The sequence below is a fragment of the Capsella rubella genome, unplaced genomic scaffold, assembly GCF_000375325.1.
Source record: "Capsella rubella cultivar Monte Gargano unplaced genomic scaffold, Caprub1_0 scaffold_2, whole genome shotgun sequence".
NCBI classification, from domain to species: domain Eukaryota; kingdom Viridiplantae; phylum Streptophyta; class Magnoliopsida; order Brassicales; family Brassicaceae; genus Capsella; species Capsella rubella.
Window position 1 is genome coordinate 6,076,655 of NW_006238922.1, and position 23,322 is coordinate 6,099,976.

The 23,322-nt window shown below is 34.8% G+C and overlaps 2 protein-coding genes across 3 annotated transcripts; one reads left to right on the forward strand and one right to left on the reverse strand.

The window, feature by feature from the left end:
- The first annotated feature begins 3,075 nt into the window (after positions 1 to 3,075).
- On the forward strand, positions 3,076 to 7,567 carry LOC17895362. Of its 2 annotated transcripts, none has more exons than XM_023788290.1 (5): positions 3,076 to 4,143; positions 4,501 to 4,965; positions 5,059 to 6,090; positions 6,172 to 6,349; positions 6,470 to 7,567. In XM_023788290.1, exons 1-5 carry the CDS (start codon positions 3,082 to 3,084, stop codon positions 7,447 to 7,449), a joined length of 3,717 nt encoding a protein of 1,238 aa, XP_023644058.1. In that variant the 5' UTR covers positions 3,076 to 3,081; the 3' UTR covers positions 7,450 to 7,567. The 2 variants fall into 2 exon arrangements, with proteins under 2 accessions (XP_023644058.1, XP_006300297.1); XM_006300235.2 differs by having other exon boundaries at positions 6,175 to 6,349.
- Positions 7,568 to 9,117: 1,550 nt separating this feature from the next.
- Positions 9,118 to 11,275, reverse strand: LOC17896175 (tocopherol O-methyltransferase, chloroplastic). The gene is made up of 4 exons (XM_006302430.2): positions 10,743 to 11,275; positions 9,998 to 10,170; positions 9,618 to 9,926; positions 9,118 to 9,527 (listed from the first exon to the last, which is right to left on the reverse strand). Exons 1-4 carry the CDS (start codon positions 11,089 to 11,091, stop codon positions 9,321 to 9,323), a joined length of 1,038 nt encoding a protein of 345 aa, XP_006302492.1. The 5' UTR covers positions 11,092 to 11,275; the 3' UTR covers positions 9,118 to 9,320.
- Between the last annotated feature and the right edge of the window lie 12,047 nt (positions 11,276 to 23,322).

Here is a 23,322-nt window from a genome sequence, read left to right on the forward strand (position 1 = left end):
CGAGTAATGATCTACAAAGAAACAACCGGAGAAAAAATAGGCTACAAAGCCCTTTTCAATATTTGAATATTTTATTTAAGGAAAACAATTTTTTCTTTAAATCGAAATAGAAGCAAAAGACCATAAACCCTTGAAAATGAACATTTACGGATCCAACCAGGATATTCGACACAAACCCGAATAATGGGATACCTAAATTCAATGCAGTTCTCTTCAATTACCCAAATTTTGAAAAGTGACAATGTTTGGCTCAAATATGTAAAAGTAAAAACGAAACATCCTCTCTCCTTCTTCATTTCCTTTGTCGCCTCGCTAGAGCTCTTCTCTTCCTTTCTTGACAAAGATGGGAAAGCATCCTCTTGGTCGCTCATTTCTTCCTTGTCTAGACGTTCGTCATCATCTCGACGTTTTTCCTCGTCGTGACTTTCTTCCTTGTTGAAATTCTTCTCTTTATAAGTTCTCTTCCTCGTTGAAACTCTTCTTCTTTCTCGTTGAAACTCTTCTGTTTGGAATTAGAATTAGATTGTTGTTTGTGTGTGAGCAAATATGATTGGGTTTTGGATTGTTTTTGATTTTTTTGTTGTTCTGTTGTCAGTGATGGCTCGTGTAAAAGACGGTCGTGGGGTTTATGACTCAACATCTACGAAGGGTCGACCAAAACTGTCGAGACAGATGCAAAACAAACTGCGAGGATTAATCTTAGAGTATCCTCAAATCCAGTGATTGAACTTGCAAAATAAACTCAAAATAGAGATTAGCTCCATGAGGAATCTTTTCAAACGAAAGCTCAAAATCTTCGATAACTTTGTAACTAACGTTACATAAACTAATCGGTTGAAAGCCTGACATCTCCCCTTGTCTTTCACCTTTTGGAGTTAGAGTATTGTTTGTTTTGTTTAATCTGTTATCAAAGATACCATAGGTAAAGAAGTTCTTCACCATAGAGGTGAGATTCTTTTTTATTAAGTCCTAGAATTTATGATAGAAAAAGGCTGTCAAACTATTTGGTCATGGTGTTTTTGTAAGGTTTAAGGCAAAAAGAGCTCGCTTGACCTCTTTTTTCGAAACCTCCCTAATGAGGAATTCATTCATCGAGTCCGTGACCAAAATTGGAACTTCTCTAAAAGCATATGAAGAATCAGCCACATTTGAGGAGAAAAGCCTAGTAAAATAATCCACCGCCACTTTATCTACACCCTCTTCGTATCAATCTTTTTTTTTTGTCGACCATATTCCATTAAAATGGAAGCTCGTTAAGGGAAGTACAAGTGGTCTTTCAGAGTAAGCCCAACAGACTGGACTCATACATATTAATATTAAACAAAATATCTGATAACTTTTACACTAGCCCTTGGAAACATGTGTGATGCATATGATGCGTTTAGTTGACTCACCACTGCTTGCCAACATTATTCCTCCGCCACAAGCTTCGACCATCACTGCTTCACCATCCAACTGATTTTCTTAAAGATCCATAACTTTTTGAGCAGAATCAGCCTAAACTACTCCGATAAGCCACTTGAAAATCCTTCTACATATTTAATCGCCTCTTCAAATTGATTAGAAACGTCGGAAGCTCGATGATATTTGATAGATTCATAAACTCCTCATCTTAACCCAAAACCCAAAGATGGAAGCTTCACCTCATGACCTAACTTTGAGGTCTACTTCGTTAAACATCAAAGAAATTATGGTGAAGATATTACTCCGTCGCTTGAGAAAGAGTTAAGCCGACGTTGAATGATAATAACCAACTGACAATAAGCGGGATTAAGATTAAACATCTTGTAGAAAGATAAGAAAAAACGACTATAACTTGATCGAACTAAACTAAGCCGGATATTAATCCGTCTAAAACGGAAAACTATATCTGATCTCATATATATAAAGAAGATCAGGAAACAAAAAACCAGAAATCTTTTCCGGTTAATCTCCATCTCTCTCTCTGAAAGAGAAGAGTGAGTTAAGAGAGAGAGGATCATATCATCACTGTATCCCGTTTTCTCTTCGTTATCAATCTATGAAGTCATGATGTTAAAAATGTTTACTAAATTTATTCAGTGTAAAAGTAGGCATTCCCTTTTTTCTTTTTTCTTTATTTTTTGTCATCAAGTAGGCATTCCTTAGTAACAGTGAAATAGTGTAAAAGTTCAAAAAATTTCTTAGTCGTATCCCTAGAACCCTAAATCCTAAAAATCTGGCCTTCTATCTCTTACGTCTCTCGAACCTTTCAGAGAGAGAATGGCCAGATCTTTTTTTCTCTTTTCTCTTCCGATTATACTATATCGGATTAGCTTTCTTAATCTTGTTTATAGATTAAGTTTTTTGGTTTCCAACTTTTGCTCGGATTAAAATAATTCCAGACTTTAGTTAAGTTTGGATCTAAACTCTTTACATGTGTTTATTTGGCTCCTTTTGCTATGGATGAATCTCTCTCGTCATACTGTTTGCTTGACTCTTCTCTTAGGTTGTAATAATATCTTCGTCGTCATGCTTCTTCTGAAGTGGACCTATTTAGGTCTTAGGGGAGTCTCCGTTTAGGAGTATGGGTTAAGAAGATGAAGATTTGAAAAAGTCTTTGCATAAATTCAAGACGGAAGCGGTGGAGATTATCTAGTTTAGCAGCGGCGAGATTTGTAAAAGAGTTCCAGTGATGAAATATCAAAGCCGCACGGCGGAGCTGAGACAGATCGTAGATCTTGACGACATCGTTTGTGTTACCCTCTCCTTCTTGCGTGTTTAACATCTGACAACACGTGGCACCTTTTTCTTAATCTTATCTCTTTAGTTAGGGTTAATATATGTTTTAATTTAATTAAGGTTGTAAATGGAGGAGATTAGTTAGGGTTAAGCTATGTTTTAATTTAATTAAGGTTGTAAATGGAGGAGATTTTTTTTTGGTAGAATGTAAATGGAAGAGACTTGTATTTTTCGTCACTTGTAATGCCTATTGGGCTTTCAATGGATATATTGGTCCACAAAAAAAAAAAAATTCAAAAAATTTCTTTCTCCCTCTTTAACGTTCCACTAAAATTGAAAATAAAATCTGGGATTAACAAAAAAATTGCAGAAAATCTGAAAATGGAGAAAAGGCTCCGGTCATCTCTCAAGACATCCGCCGACGAATTCATCTCAACCGCCGTCAAATTAACCCTAAAATCTTCAAAACCGTCGCTGAAAACTATCATCTACTCCGTGAAACCCTCGTCGGACCTCTCATCTTCACTCCCACTCGCTCTTCACAACTCAATCCTCCAACACACAGAGTCCTTCCAAAACCTCGTTGAAGATGATGATACTACTCCCTCTGTCCCTTCTCCTTCAGATTCTCCTCCACGGAAACGCCAACGTGGTAACGGATCTGAACCCGATTCGGGTTTGGATTCGGGTCAGCGTAAGCACCAGATCCTTGGTTCTCTTCAGGTTCTTTCTCATGTTGTTCATCTATGTCTTTTGAATCCGAAGAAAGCGTTTTCTACTTCGGATTTACTTCCCGCTGCTCAAATTTTGCATAATAATCTTAGACTGTTCGAGTCTGATTCGGTTCTGTGTCTTGAGATTGCTGGAATCTGTGAGTGTTGGTGGAAGGAAGGTTTTGTGGGAAGAGAGTCTCTGATTTCTCAGTCGTTACCGTTTTTGCTTTCGAGGTCGTTGACATTGAAGAAGAAAGTAGATGTTCATAGAGTGTATATGCTAAGGGAAGCGTTTACATTGTTTGATTTTGAGGATGAGAGTATTGAAGATTTGAGGATGTTGCTGATGCGTTGTGTGGTTTCACCTTTGTATTTGAAGACTGAAGATGGTCAGAAGTTTGTTTCTTTTGCGTTTGGGCTTAGTCGACAGTTGATGAAGGCCGGTCTTGCTGTTGTTAAGGCTCAGATTCCTTTAGGGAGGAAATCTGTGCTTGAGGGATTTGGTGGGATTTTGTTTAGAGCTTGGAAAGAAGTTGAGCAAGATTTGAAAGGTGAGATTGAAGATGGGTTCTTGCAGGGGATTATTGATAGTTCTATTCACGCTAGTTCGTGCGCCTTTGCTGCTTCTTTAAGGAGAGTTTTGGGAGGGTTTATCAGTCAGCGGACAACTCAAGGAGTTGAGAAGCTTCTCTTTAGCCTTGCTGAGCCCATGATATTTCGCTCATTGCAGGTTTGTTTTTGTTTTAAGTTCTTTGCCTTGTTGCCGAAAGAAGAAACATAATAAGGGTGATAAGCTGAGCTGTTATCTAGAACTTGCCTAGCCGCCTTTAGGTTTCCAGGAACTTAATTCATAAGTATGTTAGTCAAAATTGTATTAATATTTAGTAGGAACTGATTTTGCTCATTATAGGTTTGTTTCTTAACTTCTTTGGTTTCATCTGAAATTAAGAAGAGTCATAGGGGGGATAAGTTGTATACACAACCTAGTACTTACCTAGCCATCTTCAACTATCTTTGATGGGTATTTTAGTTAACATTGTTTGAACATTTAGCAGGAAGTGATTTTGCTGCTCTTATCTTCATTCAGGTTGCAAATTCAAATGTTCGTTTAAATGCTTTACATTTGCTTCTGGATCTATTCCCCATGGAGGATCCTGATGCAACAAAAGAAGCAAAAGATACCCTGCTTGACAAACAGTTCTACTTGTTGGAAAAATTGATGAGTGATGAATGCCCAGATGTGAGGTCTGTTGCTGTGGAAGGTCTCTGTCGAGTTTTCTATCTTTTCTGGGAAGTGATCCCATCAGCAACAATTACCAAGGTCCTCACCAAAATTTTCGATGATATGTCACATGAATCGTGCAGTGAAGTTAGACTTTCAACGGTTAATGGTATAAGTTATCTCCTCGCAAACCCACAATCCCATGGCATACTTAAAGTGGTTCTGCCAAGACTTGGGCATTTAATGCTAGATAGTGTTACTTCAGTACGTGTTGCTATGGTAGATCTGCTGCTTCTTTTACGAGATGTTCGTGCTTTCCAGTTTAACACGGTAGGAGGCCATTCCTTTTCAGTTCAAGATGCGCAATATTTTTTTTTTTACTTTCTTTGAGTTACTGGTTAAATAATTTCTTGTTATGCTCAGGTAGTGAGCTTGGATGTGTTATTATCCGTGCTTGCTTCTGACCAGACTCATGTTGCTAAGGGAATCGCTCGACTGCTAATACCATCATACTTTCCATCAAGAAAGAGAGCTGAGGAGGCAAGCCAGCGATGTAGGACACTCATAAACAGAAAACCAATGGCTGGTGCAAGATTTTGTGAATTTTTAGTATCTTTGGGAGCAACCGTTCAATCTGTACTGCACCTTGTTGGGTTCTTCTTGAATTCAATCTTGTCAGGTGATAAGTTAGAGGAGAACCAGACTGAAGGCTTGTTTCGTGCTGCGTACTATCTCTGTAAAGATTTGGTTGCTGATTCTGAGTGTATGGCCTCCCTGAAAGAGTTGTTACCTGGAGAAAAATTGAAAAGCTTGCTAGATTTTGCACCCACTGCACAGGCTAAGTCATCTGTCATTGATATCATTTATATGGTCTCCCCTGATATTGTCTCTGATGTCCTAGAAGATTGCATGAATTTAGTTGTCAGTTGTGGTGGTTTGCCTGGTGATGCAGGAAGACAGACTGAGTTGAGGTCTGTACACAAGTTACTCTTGTCTTCTAATGCCTTTTGTGACCTCATTGGAACTTTTACAAAGATCATGCAGAAGACTGCGTATCGTTGTCAGATTAATTTTGGCTACGAAGTAGAAAGAAAAAATGTGCATTCCAGGACAAGGAAGAAATCAAAGTCCGCTGGAAAATCTTCGGCTAGGTGGAAACATGTTAGCGGAAAACATGCAATCAGTTTCGAGGACGATTATATGGTAGCTGTAGGAATAGCATGGCAAATAAATGATTTACTCACTATTGAAGATGCTCGTAAAGCTATACTCGAGTCTGATATTGAGGAGCTACTCCTTGCCTTAAAAGTTGTCTCCCAGACTAGCATTCTGCAAGCCACTTGTTGCAAATATATGGACGTGTACCCAGTATTGGCATACACTTCTCTTGCTTTGCACGTGGCCCTTCAGAATGTTAATACGGATGCTCAGAAGAATGATATGAGAATTGCTGAGGCAAGAAGTTTTGATTTCCCTCTTGATACCTTCCTCTTCTCACAATCAGACCACTAATTATCAGGTTTTTCTGTTTTCTAGCAGGATATTGTGGACCAAACAATGGATCACATCTTAGACTGTACAGAAGAACTATTTCAAGCAGGTGACAGTGGAACGCCAGGCACCACATCTCCAGAGGCTAACCTTAGCATGCAACCCACTACAAGTAAGGGCAACCAACTGAAACGACGACGTTCAAATGCTGGTGATGATGATGGTGAGTGGAGAGGTTGAGTTCATTCCACATGTTATCCAAGATAATGAAATCTCTGCCTGTGGTAAAGAACTTTCTGGTAAAGAATTTGAGTTTCTGACCTCGTTTTCATGTTTGATGCAGCTTTTGAGGGATCAAAGGAAGGAGGTGTACTTAACAAGTTCAAAATGCTAACTGCGATTCTCAAGTTTTTTGTTGAGTATACCGAGATGGGTCTAGCTTCCCACTTCCAAGCAAGGATGTTGAAGTTCACATCTGCATATCTGAAGTATACCATCTCCATTTGGAACGACCATTCAACTGGTAAGTTACAATTTGAGGATGCAGATATGAAGGAGATGATTCTCTGTACAAAAAGCTCCACCAGTTATATTGGAAAGTTCGTAAACCTAGTGATGAGACATGCAACCAAAGCTTCTCGCCCTTTATTTGAAGCTTTTGACCTTGCAAATGACCTGCTTGATCTCTTCACCACGGTTGAGATTTCTCTAGGCTCAGCTTATGCATCAAAACTTGTGACAACTTTAAACCCTTGGATACCAGATTTGGTTCTTGCTCTAGGACCTTGTTTCATCAGCAACAGCTTAGAAGAAGAAAGCTCATACACCAGCTCATTCAACCACATTAAATTCTGCTTTCCATCATGGCTTTTTACATTCGCGAAGATTGAACTACTTGAAATCAACAAAGAAGATGAGACCTCGGAATCCCATCTACAATTCCCGGCATTCAAAAGAGTGAGAAACACCATAGTTTCATTGGTGAAAGGTAACTCCAAAGTGGTCGATGGAATCGGTTATTTCCTCTTGATATGTTCTGCAGTGTGTATAGAGAAGAAAGATTTCAGTACAGCTCTAGGATTGTTGAACTTTGTATGTATGAAACTGGTTAGTAGAGAAGATAGAGAGTGGAGAGAGCTGGACACAATGTTGGTCTTACTTCCAAGAATTTATCCGATAATAGAGCGAGAGATTGGTGAAGAAAGTGATGAAGATGTAGTGAAGAAACTGGAGGCTGCAAGAGATTTGCTTCAACCTGTGTGGATGTACCATGTCTACGAAACCAGAAGGTTCCGCATGATGGAGGAAGAAGAAGAAGAATAGATAGGAACGTATATATTTGGTGTTAGATTTTTTCTGCATTGTAACTTATATATATTGGTCTTAGATCAGAATGTTACTTTGAATTCTTAAATCTTAAATGCAAACTGGTCTTTGATTCTTTGAAGCATTGGTTCTGGCTCTGAGGTTAGTTTTAGGCAGAGAGAAATGAAATAGGATCGGGTCGTTTACGGGTTGGATCGGGTCGTAGTCTGGTTTAGTATAGGGTTTAGTGGTTTGGTATCGGGTTTACGTCATAAACCGATGAGACCACCTTTTGTGGGGCTGTAGTTTATACCTGAACCGTATGGATTTTTCGGTTTTTGGTTCTTAATCGGTTTAATTCCGAAGGTTTTTAAATTATGCTTAATTGATTGATTATTTAATTTTTTTAATTAAAAAAAAAAATCAAATTATACCGAAATTGAACTGATTTAAACCAAAATTTATATCAACCTAAACCAAATTGACCAATCCAAGTCAACTGATCTTACATGATTTTAACTGAGAAAACCCAAAAAATGGGTTCAATTTGGTAGAATTTCACTACCGAAATAAACTGAGAACTGAATCGATTATTAATTCTGTTAATTTTGATAATATTTGTTTAATAACTGAATAAACTGAGAATCGGATACACCGCCCTGGTTCGGCTTCACTTATCTAAATTTGTAGGGCTATCTATATGTAAATAAGTTTCGAATTTTCATTTTAGAGGAAAAAGATAACTAGGGTCAAAGTTACTATGAAACTACTGCTATATGAGATTGAAAATATATAGTCAACCTAACCTAATTTATTTGCATTGTTGGTAAAATTAGGCCTGGGCATAAAATCCGAATCCGAAAATCCGAACCGAACCGAACCGAAAAAACTGGATTAAAACCGAACCGATATTGGAAAAATAACCGATCGGTTGTTAGCTTTCATTATTTTTGGATATCGGATTAAACCCGATCCGAACCGATATCCAATAGATATCCATATATAACCGAACTTATAATATATACTTTAATATATTTAGGATATATACAATATATACTTTAATATCTTTAAGATATATACGTTTGCCGCATATCGAATTAAAAATTATTTTTAATTGATTTAGGATGTCACTGAATTTTGCTACTTTTTCATTAGAAATTTATGGTTTAGTTTGGTTTATTTAAAGCTTTTATGCATCGACACAGTTTTATGCTTCACTTTTATATATTGGTATGGTATTATGTTAGTTGGTTCTTTGAACTTGTCATTTGCCTCATTTCTATTTTTTATATATACTTGGATAGTATGATTTAAAAATATCCGAATAAAACCGAATCCAATAAATTTTGGTTAAAATTTAATTATCACAATTATATCCAAACCGAACCGAAATCCGAAATATCCAAACCGAAACCGAACCGAATTTTATAAATATCCGAATGGATGTTAGAATCAATATCCAAAAAATCCGAAAACCGAAAAATCCGAACCGAACCCGATCCGATATCCGAACGCCCATGCCTAGGTAAAATAGTGTTATGACCAAAATCTTCTATTTTTTTTTTTTTTTGTTCTGTGACATGATTATGTTAATTCTTAAGTTTCAAAACCAAATAATAAGATATTATTTACAAAAACTGAAATTAGATGATAATGAAACTTGCTTTTTTTTTTTTAAATAGAACATTTTAAAACCAAAAAATAAGTGCACTTATCAAACAATATATTGAAGACATCTATTGTTTGGAGGAGATACCTCTAGCAGTCTCACATTTAACTTAATCTAAAATAAATGTCATGCATTCAGATATGATGACTCTAGTCTTATTCAATTTCCTAGTACATGTCAATAAACTGATACGCACTGAAACGATGCCGTATTCTTTAGCTTATAGGGGCTTCTTGCAAGTGATGATGCCAAACTTAATGACACCTTTCTTGTAACCTTCGATCATCAATGGCATTGTCAACGCTCCTTTTATACTCTTCATTCCACTACGAAGCAGAGACACAAGCCCCTTCCATGTCAACGCTGTCCGTATAACTGCCGGCCAGAATGGAGCTACATTCTCTGACCAATCTGCACACTTAATGTCCTACAAAACACATATATTTCACATACTAGTTAAGTAACAAACCAAAGCTAAGTAATGTTTTTGGCATTATAGGGTGAGAAATATAATAACCTGGAGTGAATGGGATTCAAGCAAGTGGACATAATCATCGGTGGAGCACCAAGCCGGGAGATAGAATGTTTTGCAGATTTTGTCTAAGAGATCTTGCTCCCAAGGCTGCAAAGCTTTCTCGCCCGCGGATAAGTTTCTATGGCACCATGTCACTATTATTATCCTTCCTCCTGGAGCAGCCACTCGTACCAACTCTTTTACAAACTTGGCCTTATCAGGCATATGCTCACCGCTCTCCATCGACCAAACAAGATCGAACTTTCCATCTTCAAATGGCTGATCCAACGCATCCGCAACTTGGAAGGAAACCTGTAGGTCCAATATTGATGAAATTATACGAAAGAAAACAGTTCATTATATCCCAAACTACAAGAAAATACCTTATTAGAGAGTGATTGAGCAGCTGCGAGATCATTAGCTCTCTTGGCCTGAACAGGGCTGAGAGTAATGCCAATGCTTTCGGCTCCGAATTTAGATGCAAGGTACCTTGAGCTTCCTCCAATCCCACACCCAACATCCACTATTTTCTTTATCTTTTTCTCCTCTTCTTCATCTTCAATCACAATCATTTAAAATAGCATCAACTCAAGCTCATGTTCAAAGTTAATGCCATCAACTTAAGAAAACATACATTCACCTACAAATCCTATTAAAATATATATACTTTTGCAATCATCTTTAGTTCCAATAGCTAAAAAAAAAACGGAGTAAAATTACATGAAAGAAAAAATATGGTTCACAAAAAATATAAACTCAGAGATGGGACGTGGCTAAATAAACCACCTCTCACGGGCTAACAGATAGCATTATTTCACTACAACAACACAAATATCCATATTCATTTTTTTTGTACACCATAAATATAAGAATTTTGTGGAAAATTTCAAGATTTCAAGAATCATTTTGTTCTTAGAACTCTCTTTTTAATTGTATAACTAATAACAATATAGCATATTTAACACAAGTGTATCTTATATTTTTACGCTCCTAATGGTAACTCAAAATAGTGTCATACTTTATGTTTAACCCGGGCTATGACTAGTAAGACTTAGCCCGGGTTACCCATATGTTAAAAATGAAGTGTCTAAGGACACATTAGAAAGAAGGAAATGAGGAAACACGAACCAGTAACACCAGCAAAACGAAGAGACTCTTCAATCATTCGGATCTGAGCATCCCTATGACCAGAATCAGAGAGTTGAACAGAAGAATCAGGTTCATAAAACCCATGATGCATATGATCTCCCCAAATCTCTTCCCACAAACCCGAAGTTTCATTGTAGAACTCAGCTATTCCTTTACGTAACGCCTCAGTAGAGGTAGCAGCAGCAGCCGCCACGGCCATGTTCCCACGGGATGTTGTCGTTGTAGTCATAGATGATGGAGACCTAAAGAGAAGTGATGATGAACGGAGAGACAAGTTGGTTCGGTGAGGGAGGCTTGTGAGAGAAGAGGGTGCGATGGTCGTTTTCATTTATGAACGTTGGGAGGGGACAAAGGAAACGTGAATAGTTTGGGAAATTGTGATTATTGGTATGGTTACTGTCTGAGTTCAGACTTTTGGGATAATAAGAGTGGACCGTTCTCGTCTAAGGATTAGGAGCCACAGGTTTAATTGGTGCCATAGTATTGGGGAAAGGGCCAATCATGTATCACTTTGTTTTTTTTACTTTTTTTTTATTTTTTATTTTTCTGTTAGAAGAGTATGAGAAGAAAAGATGAACAACTGATTTTTATTTTTTTTTGTTAGAAATTAAGTAGCAAACAAATATTGTTAGAAGAGGTGAAGTAAGCAAAGAGAGCTTAATAAGGAAATTGTGACAACTATCACATGCTTGTAGGGCTATGAGCCTCGTGGAGTACTAAGTGTGGTTAGAAGAAGATTAGAAAGATAAGATTTTTTTTTTTACTTTGACTTTTTAGATCTCACTGGTCATTCTTTAGTGGGTATTTATAGTTTTTTCATTAGATCTTACTGGTCATTCTTTGGTGGGTATTTATAGTTTTTTCATACTTAATTTTAATGTAATTTATTTTTGAGTGTTTTTAGAGTGTGCAATAATATTTTTAAGTAGATACTTAAATACATTTTTGCATACTCTAATGATATTTTTAACTAAAAAACATTAAAATTAATTTATATTTTTTTTTAGAAACACACAAAGAATAACCAATAGAGATGGTTATATTCTGCTCAAAAATGGAAAATTCAGGAAAAGATAGGAATATTAAGAAAAAAATGTATTTTTCTGTAAACAGTTTTTGATTATTTTGTTTGACTGACAAATAGTTGTGTGTAATCTAGAGATATTTTTCATTTAATATAATTATTTCTAACCATGCTCACCAATTATTATCCAAAAAGATGCAAAAATAATAATTATGTTTCCTTTCCATGATCCTTTTAGAAAACCAGTCAAACTTTTAAAATCATAACTATAGAAGTAAAGAAAAAGGATATTGTCGATTAGCATAGATTTTTCAAATGGTTGAATCCATTAGACCATTATGAAAAGACCAACTTTAACAAAAAAAAATTTTTTTAACTAGGCTCGTGAGTCTATCTATATCCAAAGGTCGGTTTGCTACGTTTAGGAAGCTTTAATGACTTGTTTACCGACCTTACAAATTATCACATGATCTTTCACTCTGTTTTGGACTCACTCACAGAGTTCCGACAACCACTTTTCGGAATGTCACCCATCCTTTGACTACTCCAATATAAGCTCCCTTAACTCTGAAGTCCTCTCAAAACCGTTAATCGAAAAGGTAAGTGCACTTTGGTGGCATAAGTGGCCAAATAAATTTATTTAAACCTCTCCGCAAACTGTGGTCTTGACAGTATGATCTTCATGAATAATGTTTACAAGACAGGCTAGGATATAAATGTAACAACCGCCCAGTGGGATTCCTTCCGCCATGTGGCACACCCCGCCACATGGCATCCTTACAGCGCTGTAGCGCATAGACCCTAACCTCTCTCTTGTGGGCCCAAACTGCGCATGTAGGCACTCTCCTGGCCCACATGCACCCTTGGCCCACCAGGTAGGTTATTGGTGCGCCTGGCGTTCCTCGAACCCAGGTCCTCACCCTTTAACAACCTTCTCACCGTGGAATTTGTCACCAATTGATCTGTAATATCTTGTCAAGTGGGAAGGTTGTTAAAGGGTGAGGACCTGAGTTCGAGGAACGCCAGGCGCACCAATAACCTACCTGGTGGGCCAGGAGGCTGCGAGCAGTGGGCTGCGCAGTTTGGGCCCACAGGAGAGAGGTTAGGGTCGATGCGCTGCAGCGCTGTAAGGTTGCCATGTGGCGGGGTGTGTCATGTGGCGGAATCACACTGGGCGGGTTGTTAAATTGTGAGACCCCGGTTGCGTAGAGGTTTAAATGAATTGATTTGGCCACCTATGTCACCAAAGTGCACTTATCTTTTCAGTCAAGGGTCCTGAGAGAACTCCACAGTTAAGGGTGCTTATGCTGGAGTAGTCAAAGGATGGGTGACCTTCTGGGAAGTGGTTGTCAGAACTGTGTGAGTGAGGCCAAAACACAGGGAAAGATCATGTGGTGATTTGTAGGGTCGGTAAACAAGTCTTTAAGCCTCCCGGACGTGGCAAACCGATCGTCGGGTATTGATGGGCTCATGGGCCTAGTGAGAGGACATGAGGCCCATTAAGAGAGGTGGGCCCATTGGCTGGTGGTGAAAATAGGGTCCACTGGAGAGATGGCGGTCGGGGCGTTATAATAAAAATATGAAACAAAAGGAAGAATGACTTGTAAATGGTTCTTTACCTAGTTGGTCTGCAGCTGTGTTATTTTTTCTTCTTTTCCAAAGAAATTCCATTGATTCAAATTTAGAAGTCCAAGCTTCAACTTCTCTTATCCAGTTTGTGAACATTGACGTTGAGACCTTCTCCATTAACCAGTTTGCTATCCAACACATCATCTCCTTCAGAAAGAACCTTTTTGTAACCTTTTATCCACATTTGCTACATTGATATAACAAGACTATGAAGTTCTGCTTGCAATATTGTTAAATACTTTGCACCAATGCTCTAACCTGCAGTTAGAAAAAAGCCTTTTGCATCTCGAGCAATCCAAGATGAGTAAGAACCTCGATCATCATGATGAAATTTACAATCATAGTTACATTTGATATACCCTTCTCTCGGTTTTTGTCCACTAAGAAACTGTATCTCTGTTTTGTAAATTCATGTTATGAATCTGACCTTTCTCTAGCCAAATCTCAGTCCACTCATTTGTTTCCTCTACTGCCAAATTGAAATCTTGTTGCCTAGTGGTCCTCATATTTCAAAAAAAAATCTTACTAATACCTTTTTTATGATAACCTTTTGCAAAACTATCATCTTTTTATCTCATTCTCATTGTTGCCCTCTTTTAAATTTTAATGGTCATTTTATCCGTAGTTGAAATAATATTCCTTCCAAAAAAATTTCCCGTTAAAATTTCCCCCCAACGAAACTTTTCCCGCTAAAAAAAATTCCACAAAAATTTTCCAGCAAAAAAAAAAAAATCAAACAAAATTGTTTGTGCCAAATTTGTTTTAAAAGGGTTTACAAGGATTCTTAAAAGATCTTTTAAAGGATTAACAAGGGTTTTTAAAGAGATTTACTATAGTTTTTAATGGTTTTTAAACGCTTTGTAATGGTTTTTAAAAGGTTTTAGAAGCTTACAAATGGTTTTGAATTGTTTTTAAAGGATTTACAATGGTTTCTAAAAACTTTTATAAGTTTATAACATATTTTAAAGGATTTACAAGGATTTTTAAAAGATTTTCAAATTGTTTTTGAAAATTTACAAGGATTTTTAAAGGGTTTATAAAAGGATTTAAAAGTGTTTTTAAAAGGATTTACAAGTTTTTTAAAGGCATTTACAAGGATTTAAAAATGGTATTAAAAGGATTTACAAGGATTTTTAAAGATATTTACACAGATTTAAAAATAGTTTTAAAGGATTTACAAGAGGTTTAAAAGGGTTTTAGAAGTTTATAAATGTTTTTTAAAGGGCTTACAAAGGTTTTTAAAGGCATTACAAAGACTTTAAAATGTTTTTAAGGATTTACACGGGTTTTTAAAGGGTTTTAGAAGTTTACAAAAGTTTTTATTAAATGATTTATCATGTTTATAAAGGGTTTAAAGCGATTTACAATTGTTTCAAATGTTATAAAATGATATACAAAGGTTTTAAAATGTTTAGAAAGTTTTGAAAGGTTTTGGATGACTTTTAAAAGATTTACAAGAGTTTTTAAAAGATTTTTTAAGGGTTTTAAAAATATTTACAAGGTTTTTTAAAAGCTTTTTAAGGAATTGCAAAAAAATTGGGGGGAATTTCAAAAATACCCCTTTTCATATACCTATTTTTAAAAATACCCCCTTTTCAAACTTTATCAAAAAATCCACTAAACATATTGAAATTTATCCAAATATGTGTGTAAGCTTATAAATATATACACAAATTACCTTTATATTTTTATAAAACTTTATATACCTTTCATAAATAGTGTAAAAATAAATTATAAAAACCTTATAAAAACCTTATAAAAACCGTATAAACCCTTTTAAAAACCTTATAAAACTTATAAAAACGATTTAAAACTATTTAAAATATTTGTATTGAATTTACCAGTAGTAGTTATTATATAGAAGTACCTTATAAACTATATAAAACATTAAAAAATTTTATATTTAAAAAGGGGTATTTTTGAAAATAGATAGATAAAAGGGGTATTTTTAAAAAGGGGTACACCAAAAGGGGTATTTCTCAAAAATTCTCAAAAAATTGTGGCTGAAAATTTTTGGTGGGAAATTTTTTCAGTAGGAGTATTATTTTTGTTGGGTTATATTAAAAGAGGGTAATTTAGTCATTTTGTACATTGAAGAAGATATTTTTGAAAATGGACACACAGAGAGAGTATTTGTAGAAAGGGTATCATAAAAATGTTATTTGTGCAAATCCCCCTATTATATACTTATATGATTTTTTTTAAAGGATAATAATAAACATACAGTGGCAGATCCTGAGATTCTTTTTATATGGGGCACAAATCATATATAACTAATGATATCAATTTTAGTATATATTTTAAATATTTACATATATATTAATAAAGAAAGAGACACAAAATACCAATTTTTTTTACAATATTGTTGATGTTGGTTTCTATTTTTTTTTAATTTAAAAATACACATTTACAACTCTATGTAAGAATGTATTATATATAATATTATGATTTAACTATTTAACAAAAACATACAAATTAAACTCTAACATATTAAAAATATTCTAATATTTTTACTAATTTGCTAATTTTACCTACAATTCATAAATCATAACTGAAATGTTCATATACTTCTCGGCAGAAAAAATGAGTTAAATTTTTTAGAAGTTAAACTAGAATTAGAAAGATAAAAATAAAACTGAAAGGATAGAGGTTATTTAAAATAATAAAAGGAAAAGAGAAAATGCATCCAATATATACTATATAAAAGTTGAGGCTCTAAGCTCCTAAAGGTGTCCACATAGGATTTTAAACGACCAATAATAATTAGACATCTCATTAGTTAAAAATTTTGAAATTATATTTGTTTTCTATTTTCAGATTTTTTTTCTGTAAAAAGGAAAAAATACGATACATGAAAATAAAAGATGCATGTAAAATATTTTAAATATTTCTTTTAGAGTAAATTCTTAATTTTTAAAAGTAAAACTTCCGAAAGTTAGCCTAAAATTTTAACTATAAATATAGGGTCTCCACCACCACATTAGAATACAATATAGATGAATTGATAGGCCTAAATTTGTAGCTGTAATTATTTATTTATTTCGTAATTCATATTGTTGATTATATGATATTTTTGTATTTGCTGTATTTTTTTATTATGTTGTTATTGTACTGTTTTGAATTCTTTTTTAATTATGTTGTTACAATCTTATACTGTTTTGATTATTTAGTCCAATTCTAAACTTTTAATTGTTTTTTTTTTGTAATAGGAGTACATTCTATATTGGTGTCTTTGATTCTGAAAGCGAAGGAATTGGATATGAAGTTAGGCAGATGTATGGTAAGGTAAAAACCACAATCTGATTTTTTAAACAATATTTTATTATTATTATTTATTAATATATTTTTCTTTAATTGTATAATTGTATTTCACTATTTGCTGTATAATCATGTTTGTTTTGATTCTTTTATAAGCTCATAAAGCTATCCACGTGTGACTTAAAACACCCAATCGGGATTTTCTATCTCAATATTTAACTATTTTTCTTAAATTACAATAGTTATCTATATTAATATTTTTTTTTGTGAAAATCAGAATAAATACGATATATGAAAATAAGAAAAATCTGAAAATATAGAATATTTCTAGAATTATTTTTTCGTTTTTAGAATAAATAAATGGGATAAAACTAATTAGATTTTTAAATATTAAATATTTTTTTTTATAACTAAGTTTATAAACGAAAATAATTTTTATGTAATTAAGATTCTTTCAAAAAGGAAAATATCAAAATATATGAAAGAAATGAAAACTTTGTAAAAAATATATGTTATAACTTTTAACACTTTTATATAAAAGAAATACTATATATGGAAATAAATGAAATATTTAAAGATATGAAAACTATTAAATATAAATTTTTGTAAAGTTCTCAGTTTCTAAAATTTATTGATAGATATACAAAAATATTTATATGAAAATATCTATCATATTATCTCCCTTTGACATAATAACCATATTAGTGGTTATAAATTACATTTTGTTAATAATTAATCTTCAATCATAATAGTCATCTATATATGAAAGAAACGGGAAATGGAAACTTGTGTTGTCAAAATAATATCATTATTAATAAAATGGTTGATATTTCATCTTCAATAATTTGTTAGAATTTGAATACATAACATAATCGATATTAGTATCACTAAATTTGTAAAGTTTGTGCACCTGTATGAAGTAAAACTTGTCAAGAATCAGATTACATTTTAAATTACAAAATTTTAATTATTTTATGAAGAGTTTTAGATAGAACTCTACTGTCAATTAGTATTCCATGTTTAAAATTTTGTAACAAAATATTGAATGAACAGCATATTGAATACATCCGCATTATCAAAATACATATTTTAGAAAAGAAAAAAAGATCTGTAAAGTTTATAGTTTATCTTCCTATTTTTTAATTTTATTTTTAATATTATTTTGTCAAATTATACTTCATAATTCAGTATAAATATCCCACAATGAAGAATCTTGAATGGTAGATGTGATTGTGGGGATAAAAGATGATGACAAATGAATGCTTGCAAAACGATTAAAAAATGATATATCTCAAATTTTTTGTGAAATCATAAATTCATACATATATTAACACGAATGTAGGAAAAACGTGAGTTTTTAAAAGAAAGTATAAAAATGTAGAAATGGTTGAGAGTGGTTGAAATAAAACTATGATATATTTCTGATATATCACAATAACTTAACTAATAAGATTCAATCAGAACGTTGTAGGTGAAAAAGACCAAAAATATTTCAAATCTTTAAAATTTGTATTTTTTGTCCAAGAATAAAACGATAAAAATGGTATTTTAACTAAGCACATATAATTTTTTTCCTTTTCCTTTTTATTAACAAAATTGTTTAAAACAACAAAAATGATACTCAAAATATAAATAAACAAACATTTATGTTACATCAAATAAAAAATAAAATGTTATAGTACTTCTGCATAGTATTTATCAATGTATATATAAATGATTACTAAATCTAAAACATTTTCAAAATAATCAATAAATACATACTTGCCCTATTTAAATGATTACTAAATCTATAACATTTCGAAACAATCAATACAAATATAAAAACTGAGGCAATACAAATATAAAAACTGAGGTTAATAACCTAGTCTATACTATATAAAAACTGAGGCTATAAGCTTTTGAGAGCGTCCACATAGGATTTCAAACGACCAATCGGGATTAGACATCTCAATATTTAACATTTTCAAAATTATATTATTTTCCTATTTTTAAGATTTTTTGCAAAAAAGAAAAAATACAATATATGGAAATAAAAAATATCTGGAAAATATTTTGATTATTTGTTTTTGAGTAAATTTCTAAATTTAAAATGTACAAATTCTAAAGGTTTAGCCTAACAATTCAGCTATTAATATAGGATCTTCACCACCACATTATAATACAGTATAGTTGAATTGATAGGATAAAATTTGTAGCTCCAATTAATTATTTTCATTGTAATTCATATTTTTGATAATATTTTTTTTTGAATTTCGGTTCTTTTATGATGCTTATCATCATTTGATTTTGTGAATATATTTCATTCAAAGTTATAGATGAATTCTTTTTAGTTATGTTGTAGTATTATATTGCTTTGATTATTTAATCCAGTTCTAACTTTTTAATTTGTTATCTTTTATAATTGGAGTACTTTCTATATTGGTACATTTGATCGTGAAAGCAAAAGAATTGAATATGACGTTAGGGGGACGTATTATAAGGTAAAATCCACAATCCGTTAAAAAAACAAAAACAAATACCACTTATGGAATTTAGAGAAATCTGAAATTATGGAATATTTCTAAAATTTATTTTTTCGTTTTCAAAATAATTAAATGTGTTAACTAATCGAAATATTAAATTTTAAGTTTTAAAATAAATAAATCTATACTATATAAAAGTTGAAGCAGCTTCTAAGGCCGTCCACATAGGATTTTAAACGACAAAAAATTTGAAGCTATAAGCTTCTAAGGTCGTTCACATAGGATTTTAAACAAAAAAAATCAGGATTAGCTATCTCACTAATTAACATTTTTTTAAATTATATTTGTTTTCAATTGTAAATTGTTTTGCAAAAAGGAAAAAAAAGATGGGGGAATTTCAAAAATACCCCTTTTCCAATACCACTTTTTAAAAATACCCATCTTTCTAAATTTATCAAAAAATCATTATAAAATTTGAAATTTATCAAAAAGATATGTGTAAACTTATATTTATAGACACAAATTATTTTTATATGTGTGTAAATTTATATATATATATTTCATAAATACCATATAAATACCTTTTAAAAACCTTTTAAAAACCTTATAAATGCCGTTTAGAACCTTTTAAAACCTTATAAATATTTGGATTTAGTCTCCCAGTAGTAATGATGATCTTGATGTACCTTATCAACCATATAAAATTTAATAATTTTCATATTTGAAAAAGGGTATTTTTGAAAATGGAATGAAAATATGGGTATTTTTAAAAAGGGGTACACCAAAAGGGGTATTTCTCAAAAATTCTCAAAAAGATATATGGAAATAGTGTAACAATTCTAAAAGTTAGCCTAACAATTAACTATAAATATAGGGTCTCCACCACAACATTAGTATACAATATAGTTGAATTGATAGGCTTAAATTTGTAGCTCTAATTATTTAGTTTTTTTGTAATTTATTTTATGATAATATGATTTTCTTTTGTATTTGCTTTTTCAGAGATGCTTATCATTCACTAAGTTATGGTAGAAGCACCAGGTTTATAAAGACTGGTTTGAAAGGTCCATGCGCATTGCGCTTTGCCTTGATGAACGACGTTGTTTCGAGTAATTAATTTATTAATCGTCAACCATAAATAATTTTAACCACGCGTGGGTTCAAAACCTAGTCTATACTATATAAAAGTTGAGGTTATAAGCTTTTTAGAGCGTCCACATAGGATTTTAAACGACCAATCGCAATTGGCCAACTCACTATTTGACATTTTTGAAGTTACAATATTTTCTATATTTAGTTTTTTTTTTAATGTAAAAAGGAAAAAAAAGATTATGGAAAATAAAAGAATTATATGAAAATATGGAAGTATTTCTAAATTTTTAAAAAATTTCTAGAGATAATGTTAAATTTTCTAGAAATTATTATGCCAGTTTGTCCTATATATTTAGTTATAAATATAGAGCCTCGGCTACAACTTTTGATATCGAATTTTCACTAGGTTTATTAGTTAGTGTTGATACTACTATTTTAAATATATTTTTTGTTCTTTTATAATTGATTTTTGCATTATACCTTACGTTCTGTGAGTTCTTATTATTGCACTACTAATCAATATGAATATATATCTTTTTTTATTTATTGATTTTGCTTGTTTTGATTCATGTTTAGGTTTACAGATCATGTGACCTTTGATCCAAAACCATCGAGTGGGACAGCAAATGCGAGGAAGTTTTCAAATAGCTCAAAGACTACATCTCGTCTCCTTCGGTGCTCGCAAAACCTGACCAAGAGAGAGACTTTGTACTTATACATTGCAGTCTCGACTTCAGCAGTTAGTGGTGTCCACGTCAAGGAGGATCGTGGCGAACAGCACCCGATCTTCTATGTCAGCAAAACCCTCGACGGCGCCGAGCTTCGCTATCCCACTTTGGAAAAACTTGCGTATGCGGTTGTCATCTAAGCGCGAAAGCTCAGGCCGTATCGCACTCCGTGGAGGTTCTCACCAATCAACCACTGCGAATAATCTTCCACAGTCCAAGCCAGTCCGGCAGACTCGCAAAATGGGCCATCGAGCTCGGAGAGTACGATATCCAATACAAATATCGAACCTGTGCCAAGTCATGGGTCCTCGCCGATTTCCTCGTTGAGTTCTCGCCAGATCTCGAGCAAGGGGTCCCGCCTAACGAAAAATGGACGTTGTACGTAGATGGCACCGCCTCTAAACACGAATCGGGGATTGGAGTACACTTGCAGTCGCCTACGGGTGAAATACTGGAACAATCGTTCCGCCTCGCCTTTACCGCCTTGAACAATGAAGCAGAATACAAAGCGTTGATTGACGGGCTCCGGCTGGCACACGGCATTGGAGTAAAACAAATTCAGGCGTACTGCGACTCACAGCTCGTTGCGAATCAATTTAGTGGCGATTACGAGGCTAAGAATAATCGTATGGACGCATATCTCAAAGTCGTCCGAGATCTCTCAAAATTATTGGAGCAGTTCGACTTGACCAAGATCCCCCGAAGTGACAACGCGCCAGCTGACGCACTCGCAACACTCGCGTCCACCTCCAATCCGGATCTCCGTCGAGTCATACCTGTTAGTTGTCGATTCGACTTTGGCTTGCTCTCTTGGCGCGTCCACGTCGACCGGCTCCGTAACTGCCATTCCGAATAACGGTTCGAGCTCCTCGCAACCAATTGCTGAAGCAACTCCGAACAAAACTAATGTGAAAGCTAATACTCCATCGCTACCACCCGAATAAGTTCTAGTGGTCTCCGCGCCACTTAATGAGAACGCTCTATTGCCGCACAGTCCGCCCACTTCTTCGAACGATCCTTCGCCCAACGTAGAAGCTGCCATCGGCACTCCCGTAATCAGTCAACCCGCAGGCCGAAGCGATTGGCGCTCTGAAATAATTAACTATATCGTAGATGGCGTAATACCATCAGATAAGTGGGAAGTCCGGCGTCTACGCACGCGAAGCGCCCAATATACAATGTTGAAGGGAGACATCTTCCGTATCACTGCGTCTGACCTCCTCAACTGCGTAGGTCCCGACGAGGTCGACGACATTATACGAGAAGTCCACGAGGGCGGAAACAACTCTGGCGGACGAGCTCTTGGATTGCGAATCCGCAAAACCGGCCATTTCTGGTTAACAATGAATGCGGACTGCGACAAATTTGTAACAAAGTGCGAAAAATGCCAAAGGCACGCGCCTCTCATCCATGCTCCGATCGAGCTCCTTCGCACAGCCTCCCAGCCTTATCCTTTCATGCGTTGGGCAATGGATATCTTCGGTCCTTTACCCACCTCACGTCAAAAGAAGTACATCCTCATCATGACCGATTACTTCACAAAATGGGTTGAAGGCAAATCATACGCCAGAATTAAAGCAAAGGAAGTGCAGAATATCGTTTGGAAAAACATAATATGCCGCCATGGACTTCCATACGAAATTGTCACGGACAATGGAACTCAATTCACCTCGCTGCAGTTCGAAGGATTTTGTGCACGGTGGCAGATCTGTCTGAGCAAGTCCACTCCAAGATACCCCCAAGGTAATGGCCAGGCCGAGGCCACGAACAAAACGATTATCGACAGTATCAAGAAACGCCTTGAAGAGAAGAATGGCGTTTGGGCTGATGAGCTCGACGGTGTCCTGTGGTCGCACCGAACTTCACCGCGGCACCGAACTTCACCGCGAAGGTCTACGGGAAGAACGCCATTCTTACTTGCTTATGGCAAGGAAGCACTCGCCCCGGCCGAAGTGGGAATACCGACGCTCCGTCGCTCTATGCTCGTACACGACTCCGCGCTGAACAATTAATTGATACGAGACAGTCTCGACTGCCTCGAGGAAGAAAGGGACAAGGCAAGCCTCCGTATACAAAACTACCAACAGGCCGCGGCGAAATTCTACAACAAGAAGGTCAAGGCGCGCCACTTCGACGAAGGCGACTTGGTCCTCCGGAAGGTCTTCGAGAACACGGCCGAACTCAACGCCGGCAAACTCGGCGCGCACTGGGAAGGGCCTTACCTTATCTCCAAAGTCGTCCGACCTGGAGTTTAGGAACTCCTAATAATAGATGGCACGCCCGTTCCCCGGTCATGGAACTCCGGCAATCTCAAACGCTACTACTACTAAGCGCCACGGCCGCGCTACAAAAAAAAAAAACAAACG